General features: G+C 48.1%; 1 protein-coding gene across 1 annotated transcript; it reads left to right on the top strand.

Annotated features, from left to right (window-relative positions):
• Window positions 1-11,089: 11,089 nt before the first annotated feature.
• LOC135384984 (uncharacterized) lies at window positions 11,090-15,675 on the top strand. The gene is made up of 2 exons (XM_064614163.1): window positions 11,090-11,648; window positions 11,702-15,675. Exons 1-2 carry the CDS (start codon window positions 11,090-11,092, stop codon window positions 15,673-15,675), a joined length of 4,533 nt encoding a protein of 1,510 aa, XP_064470233.1.
• Window positions 15,676-16,672: the final 997 nt, after the last annotated feature.

Raw genomic sequence — 16,672 nt, 5'->3', positions numbered from 1 at the left:
TCGCCGGGACACCGGCCGGATATTAGGTTGCTACGACAAAGTTGGTGCACGTATAAATGTCTCACGTCTGTTGACTCGTGTGGAAACTGCTATTCCGTAACCACATCAGAAAACATGGGGGAGAACAGAAAGGATAGCGGTAATATGGGGAAGGAAGTTCCCGTTCATTAAAAATAGAGGAAAGGGGAGGAATCGAACCACCTATCTAGAAAGGACCCCCCCCCCCCTCTTTTCTCGCTATGTGCAAAACTGAAACAAAAAGAGGAGGGTTATAACGATTGAATTTATCATTTCGAAGATTTCATTGCGTCTGCAAAGACGATGTGTAGCCAACTTTTTTCCCATCCTCTGAATTAGAGAATACTAGATTACATTGAGGATATCCTGGTTTCCAGTTGGTGAGACAATCGGTAAGGAACGGTTCCCCATCTCCTTCATCAACCTCGGTGATAGTTAGGCAAGTGATCAGGGACACAGGTCTCTCTGGAAAAACAGCACCGTGTAAACAACAGCGGTAGAAGCGGTCGAACACAAGGGGATGTAATATGCAGGGATTTGGACAAAGATCCTACGTCGACAAACATCGACTGTGGAGGAAGACGAGTAACGTACGACAACCCGCCCTTGTAGCAGGGTTGAAAGTGGGGTTGAAAAAACTCCGGATATTTTTAAAAAAGATCCTCTCCAATGGGCTTTTTTTGGATAAAACCCGGATATTTTCGGAAAATGTATACAAGGCTCGAAATGTGGCAGAGTGAAAACAAATGTGCTTTGCTGTTCTTGATTTCAGGTAGCCTCTCATAGTTTCTGTTTACGGAACTGCCTGTCCCAGCAACATTGTATCAGTTTCTATTGTTTTCCGAAAAGTGGAGTTCCACGCACGCGTGGTTGAATGGTGTGGATCCTATACACGCCTGGATTAGCTGTCGAATTTCGGCGCACGTCAGTTACAGTGCCTCCAGGGAGCGGAAGAAAGTCTCTCCCTGGATGGACAGAAGTAGAAGAAAGCGGGAAAAGTTAAACCTGAAAAGTTAGAAGTTGAAAAGTTAGAAGTTAAAAGTTTAAAAAATTAAAAGCTAATGTTGCGCATACCTGGGCTTTTGGAAACAGCCAACACTACAAGAAAATAAACTGGGAGTTTTCCGTGTGACGTTGAATTCAGATTGTGTTTCACATCACACCTGGAGAAAATTTCTAAAAAATCCAGATAGAAATGTGTGGATAAAATACAAAAAATCCACCGGATAAAATCCATGTGGATCAAATCCAAACAACCCTGCTTGTAAGGAACGCAAGTGAGCGCACGTTCCAAATAGTATTCCATTATCCTGCACTTTCAAAATAAGATTTTCATTATTCAGGGGAAAGTGAAGGTTTTCATAGTTTTCACCATAGGTTCACGACCATAGTTCTCAGTCTTCTTAAAGAGAAATTTTAATGTAATGAGTAATTTTAACGTGAAGGAGGTTATTTTGTCTTCTAGCTGTCGAAGCCCAGCTCTGCGTGCGAGTATGGGACTCGCGTACACTAAGACATTGCTCAGGGAGATATTATGGGATTTTGTAATGACCATTGGCATACCGTGTGCATCCGCCCGTGTGCCAACGAAAAAGGAGCAGCCAACAGTCCTCTCGGGCCGAGCTTTCCTGCTTCTTACAAGCTACTTGTAAACCCTGCTCTCTGTCCGGGCATTGACTTTTTTGTGGTCGAGAAAGAAAGATGTTTCATTCATCACCATGATACAATTCATTATTACTCTATAAACAGGGTACAAGTTGCTTAGGCACGCCGTCTTCTGCGAGGGACGCTAAATACGGGGGGCCGTGTGATGAGCTTTCATCGCACGTTAAAGAACCCTCAGGTGGGCAAAAGCAATCCACAGACCGACCGCTGTGGAGTCGCTCATGATCTCAGTTGTCTCGCGACGTAAACCCCCCCAATTATTATTATTATTATTATTATTATTATTATTATTATGTATAAACGTGGAGGGATCAGAGGGATGTGTTCCCGGTTCCGGCTCCTCCCTAGTGAATGCATAATGCATACTAATAAGCACCGTGCGTGTGATTTTTCATTCTTTTACGCAAACGATCATAACAATCAGCACGAAGCACTCCGGGTGGATGATAGAGATAAAAGAATGGAGGAAATGCCGGAAAAAGGTGCGAAATTGAGAACCGTGCACTCTCGGTTCTGTGCCGTCTTGTGTGCACCTCCGATTGCGTCGTAAATACGGTCATTGTCATTCATCGCTGTTGAAGTTTCGATATCTCATCTCATCAATTGACGAATGCCAGAACTGTTCAAGACAGGATAGTCAAAGACTTGAAGGCGGGGGACGGGTCGACAAATACAGTGGTACGGATGCATCGAATGATATCGTGCTGTCGCTTGGTTTCGCTCCGCTCTATCGCGTCGGACCATGATCAAGTGAAGACGGCGCAGCGCGCCGTGACGAACTCTGGGGGGCTGCGCGGAACGGTGGCGACTGACGAAACTTCGTCGGACTCTAAACCAGGCTGAAAGTTTGATGTTTCAAGCGTTGGTTATAATTTTTGTGTTTCATCACGTTTATGCGCCGATTCATTTTCTGTTACCTTGTATGGCGGTATTAGCGAAAGATTCCGCTACTACAGAATATGCGTATGATATGCGTCCCGGTGGGGTGTATCCCTATGCGTCGTAGCTAGGGTTGTCAATCCCGAACCATTTTTGCAGTACCGGGATTTCGGGATGTTTGGCTGTCAATCCCGAGATCAAAGGACGGGATTTCATGATTTTGACGAGTTCAGTATATAGTCCTGCGCGGGTCAGAATTATCGAACCCGCTATTATTTAACCAAGTCAATTTACCTCTAGTGACCATATCGGCGTGTCGTGCGCAGCTCTTGTGCGCTTTGTCAATTCTACCTTTTCCTGAAGGAAAGCACTCGAAAATTCGCAGTGTAACCACACTGGTAAAATAGTGACGGCGAAATTCTTACCTTGTTTTTTTCTGCTATGGCAATGCCACTCCTTTTGTGTTCACGTGCATGTCACTGTTGCACGTCAAAAGAAGGCGAGTTCCGTTACACTTCAAGTAACAGGAAATATTACTTTATAATTCCCTCAAACGCTGCAGCATTCCGCTTGAATGAGGAGCAGCAAAAAAAAAAAAAAAAGAACGAATGATTAGAAACACTAAACAGTTTGCAACACCGTCGCTGCGTGCTTATCACACTGTACAATGATTAACACACGACCTGAGAAAGCACAGAGCGTCGAGGGTGGTGTCTCCCAGTTCGGAGCGAACTTCTGTGAAAATACTCGCTGCCAAACTGACGGTTCGTTCGGCGTCAGCGCTAGAAGAAACGACAGTCAGCAAATATCTCTACGCACGTGTGGGCACTGGTCCTCTGCCACCTCCAGTCATAAAAGGTGCCACTTCCTTATGAAGGAGTGAGTCTGTGCCTGATGGCCTACAGGTGTTTGATTTTCCTGCCATATTTGCTCTCACGAAATCCTGGGATTTTCCGGAAGAAATCCCAGGACTTCGGGACGTCAAAAGTTGGCCGGGATCCCGGGATTCGGGATATCCTGATTGACAACCGTAGTCGCAGCCAACACGGAGCCTCGTACCGCGTTGATTGGACAATGAAATGCGGGAAGTGGGGTAGTTCCCGCAATGGTAATTCCTTTGACGATAGGATGCGCTTGGAGGGGGGGGGACGTACACTTGAAGTTTTGTGCCGATTCGGAGGAAGGAAACAAGTGGGCACCTTTATTTACGTTTTGATTGCAGTCGTCGCAACGGGTGAATCTCGTTCCTTTTGCATTATTGTAATGACAACGGAATCTTTCATATCGGGAAGAGATTTTTTTGTACTTTAGTGCCCCTTTAATACGATCAAGTGACACCGTGTCCAGCCTGCCGTTGATATTCGCACGAACAGCTTTCTTAGTCCGGGATAACACTGGGCAAGGGACAGTGTAAGGAGGTGTGAGGGGTGGTTTAACAGGGACAGACCTGTGGTGAAAGTTCGCCAGCCCAAGAAATCGCCGGAGCTGATGGATGCTTGTTGGCTGTGGAAATTCCTTGATTGTCTGACGAACGATGACACTTGGGCCAGTTGGTATACATGGCTGGAGAATTTACCGGCGCGAAAACACCACACAGAGTAGACAAGCACCAGCATGCCGAACTTCCAACCAATTTAGTGAACAATAGGAGCATTTACAGCTCACGTACCCTGTAGTCACACGTGACCAAGGACCGGTTACACACCTGTCAATACCAGGTATGCTATTTCTTCAAGCAAAAGAAGGTGAACTTACGTACTTATCACTCCCTGCTTGGTTGATGTGGTGCGCTTCAATGATTTCACGCTCAGTGCGTTCGCAATAGCGTCCCAATATTACAGTTCCTTCGAACATGGGAGTGCACATGCACCTGTCGACATGTATACCGAGATGCTCACTCGGAGTGTTGTTGCGAAAGGCCGCGTGTTCCCTAAGCCGTGTGTTTGCACACATCTCCGTCTGACCAATGTACACTCTTTTACAACTGAGTGGGATGTTGTACACAAGCTAGCACCGGCATTCCACAAACTTTTTTATGCTTTACCAATCACTCAGCTGTATGTCTTCTTTCACTTGTACGTCTGTACACCGAGACCACTTTTATCGGGGCTGAAATGACCAACTTTGCGCCATACAAACCAACATACTCTCTTTGAGTAGTTTGTTACTTTGGAATATAGGACATTCCCACTATTTTTGTGCGGTCAATTTCCACCTACTGCCTGCGGTCATCTTCTCTTGTTCTCGTTAACAACATAGACTCAGCAACCTTCGTTAACAATGTTTGTAGATACCCTGCTTTCTCAAGTCTCGTGATTTGGTTACGGAAACTGATGTCGCACTTGTACAGGGCGTTCTGCATTAAAACACTGCATACCCCTCTCTTTACTAATTAGTGTGCCCAGACTCATTCTCCAAAGCATCTTTGTTAGACCTTGTCGAATATTGCCAACAAGATCTTTCTTGACCTAAAAAGATCCTAATGTCCAAGAACTGAATGGCAGGAGCTTCATGCGTGCAGCTTCAGTATGGACCGAGCCGTGTGAGTGCTCCTTGAAAATGTTTAACAGCAACTCTACTTCAGTGCCAACAGTTAGATCCGTTTTTAACAAAACCAAGTAGTCATCCAGGAATCGATAAATAACCTCTTGTCATCTCTCCGGAAGGGCCGCCTGTATGTCTCTATCACATCTGGCAAAATTGGTGCCACCACGGAACCAATGCAGATACCTTGCTTTTATCTAAACGATTGATCCCGATTCTTCACAATAGTGGATTGTAAATACCCTTTCAGTGGATGCAGAAAGGCATTCATATCCATACTTGTCGGGTTCGAAAGGAGCCTCCCCTTTTTAAATTTCACTTCTGATGGCTGGCAGCAGTTGATCTATCGGAATAGAATAGTACAGGTCCTGTACGTTTACGGATAGCATAGTCCCACCTCTTGATGTCTTCTCTTTGAGGTTAGTGCATATTTGGTCGGAGTTTGCCACCGAAAGGGGTCACTTAGCTATAACACGTTGATGTGTCTCTGAAGAAACAGTTCCACCTGTTGCTGCCACGAATTACATTCTGAGTCTATGGCTCTGAAGGGATAGTCCATTTGTGGGTCTTTACAGCGAAAAAAAAAAAAAGGTAAGAAGAGGAATTTTTGACTTCCCTCAACAACTCATTTCTTCAACCCCGGCAGCTTCTCCTGATGTTAAATTATTTAACACTTCTTCCCTAGCCTTCTTCTCATCGTCGGGTTTCACAAGCACAAAGTTTTTCTCTAGCGCTGTATTCTTCTTGTCGTGTGACTTTTGATACATAACCATCAGACCACCTTCTCTGTCGCATAACAGCACCTTCTACTTGTTCTCTTCATAATGCTCGACCACCTGGCTCAAACCCTTCATAAGTATTGGTGCCTGAAGCTTGCTTACCTTGTGTGCAGTCAAAACACACTCCCTTGTGCAGTTGGCTGCTGTTGCTCCTGGTGTAAACACGCGGCCTTTTTCAACACTTCGAGCGGTCATCTTGCTATACATGTTGATAGGTTCTCCGTGCACTCCCATGTTGGAAGAACTGTAACGTTGGGATGCTACCGGCGAACGCACTCAGCGTGAAATCCTTGAAACGTAACACATCAACCAAGCGGGAAGTGATAGGTGCGTAAGTTCACCTTCTTTGGTCAAAGCGAGGAAGAGGGGGAGTTGGTGATAGTTCATGTCGCCACTATGCAGCACTCAGACGGGACGAAGGGCGGTTAAAACAAGGAGACAAACGTATCTGCACCTTCTTTGGCGCTTTTGGCGGAACAAAATAGCATACCTGGGATTGACGGGTGTGTCCTTGGTCACGTGTGACCACAGGGTACGCGAGGGTAAGTGTTCCTATTGTTCATTAAATCAGTTGGAAGTTCGGCATGGTGTGGTCCCCTCTGTGTGGTGTTCTTGCGCCCGTATATTCTCAAGCCTTGATTGCCTGAAATTTGTGCTTGTGATGCTGAGTGCCGGCTGAGAAAGCGTGGTGGCCAAGAAGCTCGAGCTCATGCCCGCCGAAGAAGCATTTCTTTGCGTTAACCACTACGCCATATACTCCTGAGGCCCGTGCAAAAGCTCTCTGAGATCCTGCTGCTAATGTTGTTCATGTGACGAGCTGAAGACCACGAGGTCGTAAATGCAGGCAAAGATAAAGTCCAGGACTCGGACTACTTCATTGATGAAGCGTTACAAGGTTTGCGCGGAACTGCGCGACCCAAACGGAATCCGGACGTTACTCACATAAGCCAAACAGAGTGATAACGTCTTCAGTATATGCTCCGGGTCTACAGGAATCTGGTGGTACGTTTTTACGAGATCAATCTTTGAAAATATTTTCGCAGCTACCCGGTGTTGAGTAAAATCGTGAATATGCGGCAATGGGTGCCGGTTGGGGATTGTTTATTGCGTTGAGAGCTCGGTAGTCGCCGCATGGTCTTCAGTCATTGGCTTCCTTCTTCGGAATTATAAGCAGCGGTGAAGCCCAGTTACTGGAGGATAGCCTGATTATTCTCAGGGTCAGCATATGATGGAAGATCCGACGTGCTAGGGCAAGACATTCGCGTGAGAGCCGGCGGAAAGTTGCCGTGACCGGCGCGCATGACGTCTCAGTATGATGGATGACATGATGCACCACAGAAGAAGACAAGTTACACAGGTTGATGTGCATGAAAAGACGCCAGGGCTTCTCGTATGGCGAATGTACCGGAAGCAAGGAACATATACTGGAAGACTTCACTGCAGAGAGGGCGGCGTTCGTGGTTAGGGTGGTGGTATTGTCCTTCTGACGTTGTTGGCGTACGGTAACGCCCGAGGTTGAAGAACTGGACATCAACTCCAAGAATCGGGCGCTGCACATCGGCAACCGAAAAGAGCCAGCGAAACGTCCTGCGCAGGCCAATGTCAAGGGTGGAGGAGCGTAGTCCGTATGTGCAAATCATGGACCACTTGGCAGCTTGAAGAGGGGGGTAAGGCACAAGCGCACTTTCTTGTCGGAAACGCTTGGCGGCCACAACGCGAACTTGTGTTCCGGTGCCCACTAGGAAACTAGGAAACGGTGGTTCCAAGTGAGGTCCTCGACGTATATAGAAGGCGAGCATAGCGTAAGCCTCGGTCGTTTGCCGCCTTTATCGACCGGCCTGAGAACCATGTGTTGGGGTTCTTCTTCCAGAACGGGGGTAGGGGAAGGCGCGAAACTGCCAAAACTGACGATGTTTCGCCGGCACCGTCGTCGTGGCTGCCAGATACTGGGCGATAAGCAGGCGGGGGCTCCCAGGGTTTTACCATAATGTGTCTGTTTCGGTACACCAAGCTTGTACAGCAACTGAACAGCAGAACAATGGCCGGTGGCTTGTGCTAGCCAGTGCAGAATTGGGGCACGAGCATTTATTCACCCGGCATCTGAGCATGCCTCCGGGGACGATACACTCTACTGTAACCATGTGTGCAGAAACCACAATGGACGCAGACTTCAGAGCGAGGATGCATCCTGCCATGTAGTTGATATTAACGATAAAAACTGTGTATACGGCAGTAATAATGAGTAGTGTGCGCACCTCAAAAGATACCCAGGTGGTCGAAATTATCCGCAATCCTACCCTGCGGCACGTGCGACATATCGCCATACTAACCGTACCGTAAATACCGGTAATCCAGAAGATGTGGGTTCGAGTCCTACAGCTGGCTTACCTTTTCAGTGACTTTCATCTTTCATCGTTAACTTCACGTGCAACATCATGGTACCATTGTTATTATTTGCCAATAGTTACAACTGGATAGTAGCATGCTATTATATGGTAGTTCTGAATACTCAACTTGTTGTTAGAATGGGCTATAGCGTCGTGATTGGCATGACTAACTCTTATTTAATTTCTGAAGAGCTTAGTTCGCGCATTGGTTTCAACGACACGACACTCGCGATAAATGGTTAATCGTAGAATAGTAAAAATGAAAACCGATGTGTAATAAATGTGTGAAGAATACGATAAATTTGCTACTTGTAAATACTTGTAAAATCGTTAGCACTAAGGCTGGCGTACAACACGTTATTGTTACTGTTTTTTCGGTGGTGCTGAACGCGTTCACTTGAAACTAGTACATCAATTACCCGAAAATCTACATAGACGGGAAGAAAACCCAGCGAACAGCTAAGGAAATGTTAATGTTAAGGAAATGTTAAGGAAATGTTAATGTTAATGGAAAAGGAAAAGTGCCTCAGGACGAGAGCCGCCAATATTTCGAACAGAGACTGTTCCTCTTTTATGGTCCAAAAGATATAAAGAGTCTCTGTTCAAATATCGGCGGCTCTCGTCTTGAGGCACTTTCCTTAACATTTCCTTAGCGGTTCGCTGGATTATCTACCCGTCTATGTAGATTTTCGGGTAATTTACGCACGAGTTTCAAGTGAACACATTCTGCACTACTGGAAAAAAACAAAAAAAAAAACAATAACGTGTTGTACGCGAGCGTCATTGCTAACGATGCTCGTGGAGGTAGCGGGTTTCGTAATCAAATAGAGCTAATCAAATTCGCACGTACGGATGAGCTGTGGATGTCTCTCTACAGTTACTATCACTACATGCGACGGTACTCTTTTTGGAGTGTTTATTTACCACCTCTACAGTGGAGTGGCAGCGACAATACGGGATGATTACTTGTCAACTGGTCGGATGTTCTATGTGGATGCATAATTAGTGGTAGCATGGTGGAAGCTGCCCGTGAAAGGCCTTCGGCATAAAATGCAGCAAAGTACAACAACGGTGAGCTGTAGAACCGCGTGATGCACGGTTCCCCAAAATAACCCCTTTGTGCATTGCTGAATGAACGCGTAAGCAAGGAGAGCACTCTGTGCATGGATGAATTATGCTACATGCCTGTACAAATAAACAAATAAATAAAATAAGAACACTGCAGCTGTTGGCAGGCATCACTTTATCTGGAGCTCTGTTCCCATCGAAGTAACGCATGAATTACTTTCTCTGCAAGCTATCATTGGTCGCCAAATCAAGAAGGCGTGAAGAAACGTCACGCGCACACAACAAATCTTCGAGCACTTAAAAGGACAATCGCATCCGGGGACGTATGTATGAGACCGATACCGTGATGTTAGTCACCGCTTCACAGTCAACTTGGCAAAACAGCTTACATATTAAATAAACGAGTGTTGAAGATGCGCACTCCCTCAGCTGCTAACACCATGATGACGTAAGCCAAGCACACGAATGGGAGCGGAGCGGAGGCGACTGTCTCCGAGGTAGTCTACTTGGCGTAATCGCAATGTACTAAGTGAAAAGTCCCCGCTAAATAGCAGACTTTCGTTTTCCAGTGTGATTTCTGACGTGACCATGTTGCACGGTGTTACGCTCCGGCTGCACGAACACGTCTGACGATAACCAGAAACAACATTTCGCAAGCCAATCACAGAATACACGACGCTCCCTAGCATTCCGGCTCGCTCACCGGCTGTTGGTCGCCAAGGCTACCAGGATCCCTCCAGCCGCTCCCTGATTGGTCACGTCCTCACCAAAGGGCCACTGGTTGACCTTGTCCGGGTGACGTTTCCAGAGAGGGAATTCCGGAATACTCTCAATATGTGTCGTCTGCTCTTGCCGTGTGTTACATTGTCACGGTCCTTGAACGGCACTTAGTTCGCGTACCAGGGACCGTATTTTCTATTTGGGAGGTAAAGTGGAAACACATGTATCCCGTCCATACCTTCCCCGACACCTTTGCAGCCCCACGGCTATGGAACATGTGTTTTCCCTTAAAAGACATCCAGGTTGTAAGTTTATGGTATTCGTCGGCATGGATCCGTCAAAGGGGCATATGTGCACCCCGACCGACGCATTGTGTGCGACTAGTTAGGGAAAGGGGGACGAAAGAGACAAGGCGACGGAATTTTAGCCAGAGTGGTAGTTGGTATTGGGCCACCTCCTTGAACGGTCAGCTTTGAGCCGCGTATCGGGCGCAGCGACAAAGTTGGCATCAGCATTGGGTTGATGCGAGCAAGTGCCTCTCGTTCGTTCGTATTATTTGTGTATCAGACTCCTGTGAGTTTTTGTGCCGTGCCTGCAAGTCTCCTTCCGTCGCAGCAACTCCCTCCGTCGCACCTCAGCAAGCACCTGAACATCCGTGGACCACCACCAGGAACCACCGGACTTACCGTAATATAAGTTTAATTCATTCTCCTGAACTATAGTCATCATTTCCACGAGATTGTCTGTGTTAGCTGTACATCTTTACTAGTTTATGTGTATAAATGTTTTGTTTGATATTGAATACGAGTGGAGTGGTGTGGTCATTCACTGATCGGCGATAAAAAGCAATAGCTCTATCCCAACATCGTCAGGGTGTGGGATTCTCCTTCTCATCCGTCCCTCTGTTCACACTCGGGTGTGACAATTTACTGGCGTCCGCGACAGGACGATGATGAGACTCGGACGGAGACCCTGAGAGAGATTGCAGTGATCGTCTGATCTTTGGGTGGCCACGCACTCGCGCCGACGATGGATGTGGTGGCACTAGTGGCAGCTGGCAAAGAGTTAGGCCTTGAGGGTGCTGAGCTAAAACAGTGGCTTGAGGTTCAAGAGGCTAAATGGCAGGCGGCAGAGAGAGAAAAGCGCGCAGCCGATAGAGAGGCCGCGAAAGAAGCAGCAGAACTTCGTAAGGCAGAAGCCGAGTTAGTAGATAAAAAGTTGAAATTGCTCGAGCTCGAAAATGCACGTCCGACGCCCGCCACCGGGCCGGCAGCTTTGAATGCCCCCGTTCTAGGGTTACAGAAGGGAATGGCCCCCTTCGACGAGCGTAAAGATGACCTTCACGCGTATTTGCTAAGGTTCGAGCGTGTAGCGCGAAGTCAAAAATGGCCCCAGAGCTATTGGGCAGCGTCCCTAAGCATGTGCCTGACAGGGGAGGCACTGGGGGTGTATTCACGAATCGCACCCGAAGATTGTGGTGATTATGAAAAGGTTAAAGCCGCACTGTTGAAGAGATTCCGGCTAACTGCCGAAGGCTTCAGAGAGAAGTTTCGTACAATACAGCCAGAAGAGGGAGAATCGGATCTCAGTTTGCCACATGGCTATGTAGTTATTTTGACCGATGGATTGAATTTTCCCAAGTTAAAGACGGGGATTTTCAAGCTCTTCGCAACCTCCTCATAAGAGAGCAATTCCTGTTGGACTGCTCAAGTACCGTCGCGCTTTTTCTCAAGGAAAAGAAATTAAACACTCTGAAAGAGGTTTCCGAAGCCGCAGACGATTTCATGGAAGCGCACTGTATTCGTAGTTTGGCTCCGAAGCGCGGAGAGCTCCAGAGAGGTTGGAAGTCCAACACTGATATATCGAGAGGCCAAGATTTGGCAAGGCATGGAAAAGCCATTGGAGGGGAACCATCCGACAGACCCAGCAGCGGTAAACCTACACGGGAGGTAAAGCCTCCGCCTAAATGCTACCTTTGTGGGAGGATAGGACATGTTGCAAATCAATGCAGGAGCGTTTGGCATAGGAGGGGCGATGATAGCCGGTGCATTAAGTGTGGCCTATTAGGACATAAGGCAGACGCCTGCAGGGGCAAGACTGATGGACAGGTGAACAATTCGAGAATGCAAAGCTCTTGTTTCGTGGCTACTGAACCAAGGGATTTAAACAAAAACATAGAAGACGGCTACGTCGAACTCCGAAGTGGTGAGAAAGTCCCGGTTGTGAACGCATTCCTGTCAAATAAAGTAAAAGTCCTCGCCTCGGACTTGCCAGTCGTCGAAGGCAGGGTAGGAGAGGAGATGGTATCAGTTTTAAGGGATACCGGAAGTAACACAGTTGTTGTTAGGAAGAGTCTTGTGCTACCTTCTCAATACACCGGGCAGTTTGGCCTTGTTTACCTCGTGGACGGCACCATGAAGCGACTGCCCGAGGCAAGAATACAGGTGAAGACGCCATATTTCTCTGGCAACGTTACGGCCAAGGTAATGGAGGCACCGTTGTACGACCTCATCCTTGGAAACGCAGCGGGAGTACGGCCAGTCGGCGAGCCAGATGAAAGCTGGGATCGAGAATTGGGAGCCCCCACAGAACCGTCAACAGCTGACGACAGGGTCGCGGCGACTTCAGGATCCATGGAAGCCCTAGGGAACATACCAGAAACCACACAGTGCGAGATGGTCGACGTGTCACAGCATCGGGCCTTGGAACCCGACAACGAGGACTCAGGAGCAGCAGCAGCTGTCGTCACGAGAAGTCAAAACGTGGCTACTAAGAGACCGCCGCCAAGGTTACGTGTTCCAGATATTGAAGGCAAACCGACGGATGTTGCTACACTTATAAAAGCACAAGAGGAGGACCCCACACTGCGAACCTGTTACGACAAAATGGGGCAGGAACAGCGATGCCACAACACCAATAGAACTTTCGAATTCGTGGAGGAAAGCGGCATCTTATACCGGAAGTACTACGACGAACCCGGACACATGCAGCAGCAGCTAGTGGTACCAAAGCAGTATCGGAACGCGGTTCTACGACTCGCTCATGAAGGAATCCTGGCAGGGCATCTAGGGGTGAAGAAGACAACTGACCGAATTTTGACGGATTTTTTCTGGCCTGGGCTACAGGCTGATGTTGGTCGTTTCGTCCGATCGTGTGATCGCTGCCAGAGGACAACCCCAAAAGGAAAAATCGCGAAAGCTCCACTCCAGTGCATGCCCAAGATCGACGCCCCGTTCCAAAGAGTAGCTGTCGACATCATCGGGCCCATTTCGCCTCCATCACGGGTGGGCAGCCGTTACATCTTGACTCTCGTCGATTTTGCGACGCGCTACCCCGATGCCGTTGCACTTAAATCCACTGACACCGAAAGTGTTGCGGAAGGATTGGTGGAAATCTTTTCAAGAGTGGGTATTCCCCGGGAGGTTCTCAGTGATAGAGGGAGCAACTTCGTGTCCAAACTAATGCAAGAAGTCGGGAGGCTCCTTTCGATTAAACAAATTCAAACCACCCCATATCATCCGATGGGAAATGGTTTGGTCGAGCGTTTTAATGGGACCTTGAAGAGTATGCTGCGCAGGATGTGCGAAGAAAGGCCTATCGACTGGGACAGGTACCTGGCAGCGTTGCTCTTCGCGTATCGTGAAGTCCCGCAAGAGAGCCTTGCGTTCTCTCCATTTGAGATGTTATACGGAAGACACGTCCGAGGGCCCCTGACGGTTTTGAAGGAACTATGGACCCGAGCTGATCTTCCAGAAGAGACGAAGACAACGTACGAATACGTTCTAGAATTAAGGAACCGGCTTGAGTCGACCTGCAAGTTAGCGCACGAGTCACTGGAGAAGGCAGGAGCAAGGTACAGGCAGTATTACAACAAGAAGGCGAGGGACCGAAATCTCACAACCGGGGACAAGGTACTAGTACTGCTTCCAACCGACAATAACAAATTACTTATGCATTGGAAGGGTCCATTCCCCGTCACACAGAAAAAAGGACCGGTCGACTATGAAGTCGACGTGGGGACAGCAAGAAGGGTATTTCACATTAACATGTTAAAAAAGTACGAACAGCGCTGCCCGCCAGACGAAACTAGCCTAAGGGCAGAAAGCAAGGGACGCGAAGGTGACGACAGATTGTCACGGCAGATGTGTGCAGCAGTATCAGACCCAGGGCCAGCAGAAGAAGAGCTGCCGTTGATGCAAATGGAGCCGACAGAGGACGCTAAGGACGTCGTAATCTCATCCGAAATTTGCGCCGAGGAGAGGCGTGAAATCGAGCTGCTGTTGGACCAATACGGCACCGTGTTTTCAGACGTGCCGGGAAAAACTGATCTGGTTCAATGCCGGTTACAGATGACCACAGACCGTCCTATATACGTGAAACAGTACCCGCTTCCCTACGCATTACGGGAATCCGTGCAGGAAGAAGTGGAACGGATGTTACAGATGGGTGTAATTGAGCCCTCGGAGTCTGCGTACAACTCCCCCGTTGTAATTGTCAAGAAGCCTGACAGAACCAACCGTCTCTGTATCGATTTTCGAAGGATAAATGACGCACTGGTCTCGAATTCAGAGCCTATCCCAAATGCAGAAGAAATCTTCACAACCATCGCAAATAAACGGGTCTTCTCAAAGTTGGACTTATCGAAGGGATATTGGCAAGTGCCCTTGGACGAGGCATCGAAGCCCAAGACGGCCTTTTCCACTTCAACGGGTCTATATCATTTTTGCTATATGCCGTTTGGCATAAAAACAGCCCCAGCTGTATTCACCAGGCTGATGAGGGAAGTTCTCGCGGGCGTGGCCGATGTAGTGCATTATTACGACGACGTGCTGGTAGCCTCAGCTACGTGGGAAGGACACATCATGTCGCTTGGAGAGGTATTCCACCGCTTACAGCAAGCAGGGTTGACGGCGCGGCCAACGAAGTGCGAGCTCGCATTCAGCCGAATAACCTTCCTGGGCCATGAAATCGGAGGAGGTACAAAGGCACCGCTCACGAAGACCTTGGAGAAGATCCAGCAAGCAAGAAGACCAGCGACAAAACGGCAGATACGGTCATTCCTTGGACTCGCTGGATACTATCGGGAATTTATCCCTGGATATGCGGCCATCGCGAAGCCTCTCACAGACGCAACCAAAAAGGGGGCGTCCAACAATGTATCCTGGACTGAAGACATCGAGCGTGCCTTCGAGGCACTGAAGAAAGCACTTTCCAGCCCCCCTGTCTTGCGCTTGCCCGATTTGCAGCGTCCATTCACGTTACGGACAGACGCCTCCGACACATGCCTCGGGGCCATGCTTCTCCAGGAGTACGAGGGTGTGCTACACCCCGTTTCTTGCGCGAGCCGCAAATTGACAGGGGCTGAAACTGCGTATGCCACTGTTGAAAAGGAAGGGTTGGCCCTTGTGTGGGGAATTAACCGATTTAAGCCGTACCTAATCGGAGTCCCTTTCACCGTACAGACGGACCACCGGCCACTACAGTACCTCAATAAGTGTAAACACGTTAACCAGAGAGTACTTAGATGGAGTCTCATGCTTCAAGAGTATGACTTTAAGGTGGAATATATCCGTGGAAGCGACAATGTAGGCGCCGACTACCTCAGTCGTGTCTGATTTGTTAGAACTTTTTGTAATCGTATTAGAGCGCAACATTATGCAGCTGAGTTATAAATGCATTCATGTGTATATTCCTGAGTATACATCGTCTGATAATCAGTGTATTGTTTGCTGCTATAAGTTTCCTCATCTGTCACCCACTATGTGAATTGTTAGTATTATTTCTCTTTGTATTCCAATGACCGCGAGACATTTGTTTTGTCGGACCCATCGGAACGTGTATGTACATGTTTATTTTGTCCCACGAGTGGTTATGTTATTGAATTATTGAGTGACAGGACTGTGTAGGTATCTGTCATTATCACATTATGCTCATGACACAAATGTTGTATTTCATACATGCTTTATCGCTATGAAGACTCTTGGTATAGACACGCTTACGTTCTGCGGACTCGAGACCGTTCATTGAGTGTTTCGTTCCGTAAACACGTCTTAAGCGGGGGGAAAGTGTCACGGTCCTTGAACGGCACTTAGTTCGCGTACCAGGGACCGTATTTTCTATTTGGGAGGTAAAGTGGAAACACATGTATCCCGTCCATACCTTCCCCGACACCTTTGCAGCCCCACGGCTATGGAACATGTGTTTTCCCTTAAAAGACATCCAGGTTGTAAGTTTATGGTATTCGTCGGCATGGATCCGTCAAAGGGGCATATGTGCACCCCGACCGACGCATTGTGTGCGACTAGTTAGGGAAAGGGGGACGAAAGAGACAAGGCGACGGAATTTTAGCCAGAGTGGTAGTTAGTATTGGGCCACCTCCTTGAACGGTCAGCTTTGAGCCGCGTATCGGGCGCAGCGACAAAGTTGGCATCAGCATTGGGTTGATGTGAGCAAGTGCCTCTCGTTCGTTCGTATTATTTGTGTATCAGACTCCTGTGAGTTTTTGTGCCGTGCCTGCAAGTCTCCTTCCGTCGCAGCAACTCCCTCCGTCGCACCTCAGCAAGCACCTGAACATCCGTCGACCACCACCAGGAACCACCGGACTTACCGTAA

The sequence above is a fragment of the Ornithodoros turicata genome, chromosome 2, assembly GCF_037126465.1.
Source record: "Ornithodoros turicata isolate Travis chromosome 2, ASM3712646v1, whole genome shotgun sequence".
Lineage (NCBI taxonomy): Eukaryota > Metazoa > Arthropoda > Arachnida > Ixodida > Argasidae > Ornithodoros > Ornithodoros turicata.
The sequence above is the reverse complement of the archived record's forward strand: the minus strand, read 5'-3'. Positions and strand labels throughout refer to the sequence as shown.

Coding starts and splice junctions, on each gene's coding strand:
- LOC135384984 (XM_064614163.1), top strand. CDS start 11,090: ATGGATGTGGTGGCACTAGTGGCAGCTGGCAAAGAGTTAGGCCTTGAG. Junction 11,649..11,701: donor AGAGGGAGAATCGGATCTCA/GTTTGCCACATG, acceptor AATTTTCCCAAG/TTAAAGACGGGGATTTTCAA.